This window comes from Macrobrachium nipponense, chromosome 31 (assembly GCF_015104395.2).
Source record: "Macrobrachium nipponense isolate FS-2020 chromosome 31, ASM1510439v2, whole genome shotgun sequence".
Lineage (NCBI taxonomy): Eukaryota > Metazoa > Arthropoda > Malacostraca > Decapoda > Palaemonidae > Macrobrachium > Macrobrachium nipponense.
Genome location: NC_061093.1, coordinates 7,575,496 through 7,576,630, shown reverse-complemented (window position 1 = coordinate 7,576,630; position 1,135 = coordinate 7,575,496). Strand labels below are relative to the sequence as shown.

The 1,135-nt window shown below is 40.4% G+C and overlaps 1 protein-coding gene across 1 annotated transcript in view; it reads left to right on the top strand.

Annotated features, from left to right (window-relative positions):
• The first annotated feature begins 705 nt into the window (after positions 1-705).
• LOC135206618 (cuticle protein AMP1A-like) overlaps positions 706-1,135 on the top strand; it is a 2,965-nt gene continuing 2,535 nt past the window's right edge. Inside the window, exon 1 of the mRNA XM_064237959.1 lies at positions 706-833. Coding sequence (XP_064094029.1) covers positions 825-833 — 9 coding nt within the window. The 5' untranslated portion in view covers positions 706-824. The remainder of the gene's footprint in view (positions 834-1,135) is intronic.

Here is a 1,135-nt window from a genome sequence, read left to right as displayed (position 1 = left end):
CTTATGATTTTTAGTAAATCAGAATTTGGCTCAACAATAGGTTCGACAGTTTAAGGCTTTTTATTTTATTTATTTATTTATTTTTTTTTTTTTGCCATCGCTCCATATGAATAGGGTCATCTGGAAAATAATCACGATATAATCGCGTTCTCTTCAAATCTGATGACCATATGTGCAATTTAGCAGTTGTCGTATCCCCAGGGTACTCACACCTCAAGTATGACACCTCTTAACTATGGAAATGGCGAAATCCATTTCAAGAACTTACTATGATGACTTTTAACTTAGTTATTCTTCTCTTTCCAGATGAAGAAAGTGTTCAGAAGATAACGACACATAAATCACACTTTGGCTGGCATAAACGAAGGAGAAAAGAATCGAGAATACTGACGAGCAGGCAAAAACTCTTTGCTGGTACTACAGGTCTCACGCGCACATGCTTGGTGCCCCAGGTTTCCGCCAAAGGTCAGACAGACGTAAAAGTAATTCAAGGTGTATTTCAAGGTCGTGGTGATAACGTGCTGTTTGGAAAGAGCAGGAGGAGGAGGAGGAGGAGGAGGAAGAGGGGGAGGAGGAGGAGGAGCAGGACGGGGAGATGGAAGAGGTAAAAAGAAAAGGAGGGGCAGTTTTATGGGCGGAGTATAGTAAGATAGAAAGAGAAAGAGAGAGAGAAAAAAAAAAGACGGCAAAAAAGACGTCTCCTTCCGGAGCGTCGTTCACTTCGATCACGATTTTGCCCTACTTCCACTATATATACGCCCTCGTCTGGAACCGAAAGCACCAGTGTCTGCTTTGACTTTCCTCCAGCAATAGCAAACAGCGTCATGAAGTTCGTAAGTATAAGATCTATTCTGTACTCGGAGGGTGAAGCTTTAACCAGAATCTCGTCAGTGTGTGAGACTCTTCTGACTTGATATGAGTACCTGAATGATTACGTTTCCCTCTTCAATATTACTTCTACCAAGCTACTATTTGAGTAGGACTTTATCTACGGTTGTTCGTTTGTATTATCTTAACCATTGGGAATAATTACCTATATTTTCCTGGTTCTTTTCGGTAAACATAAACTGTCTCATCCTAATATTGTGCTTTTATCAGGCATAGATTTTGTAAGTCATTCTACCAAAAGGTTTTG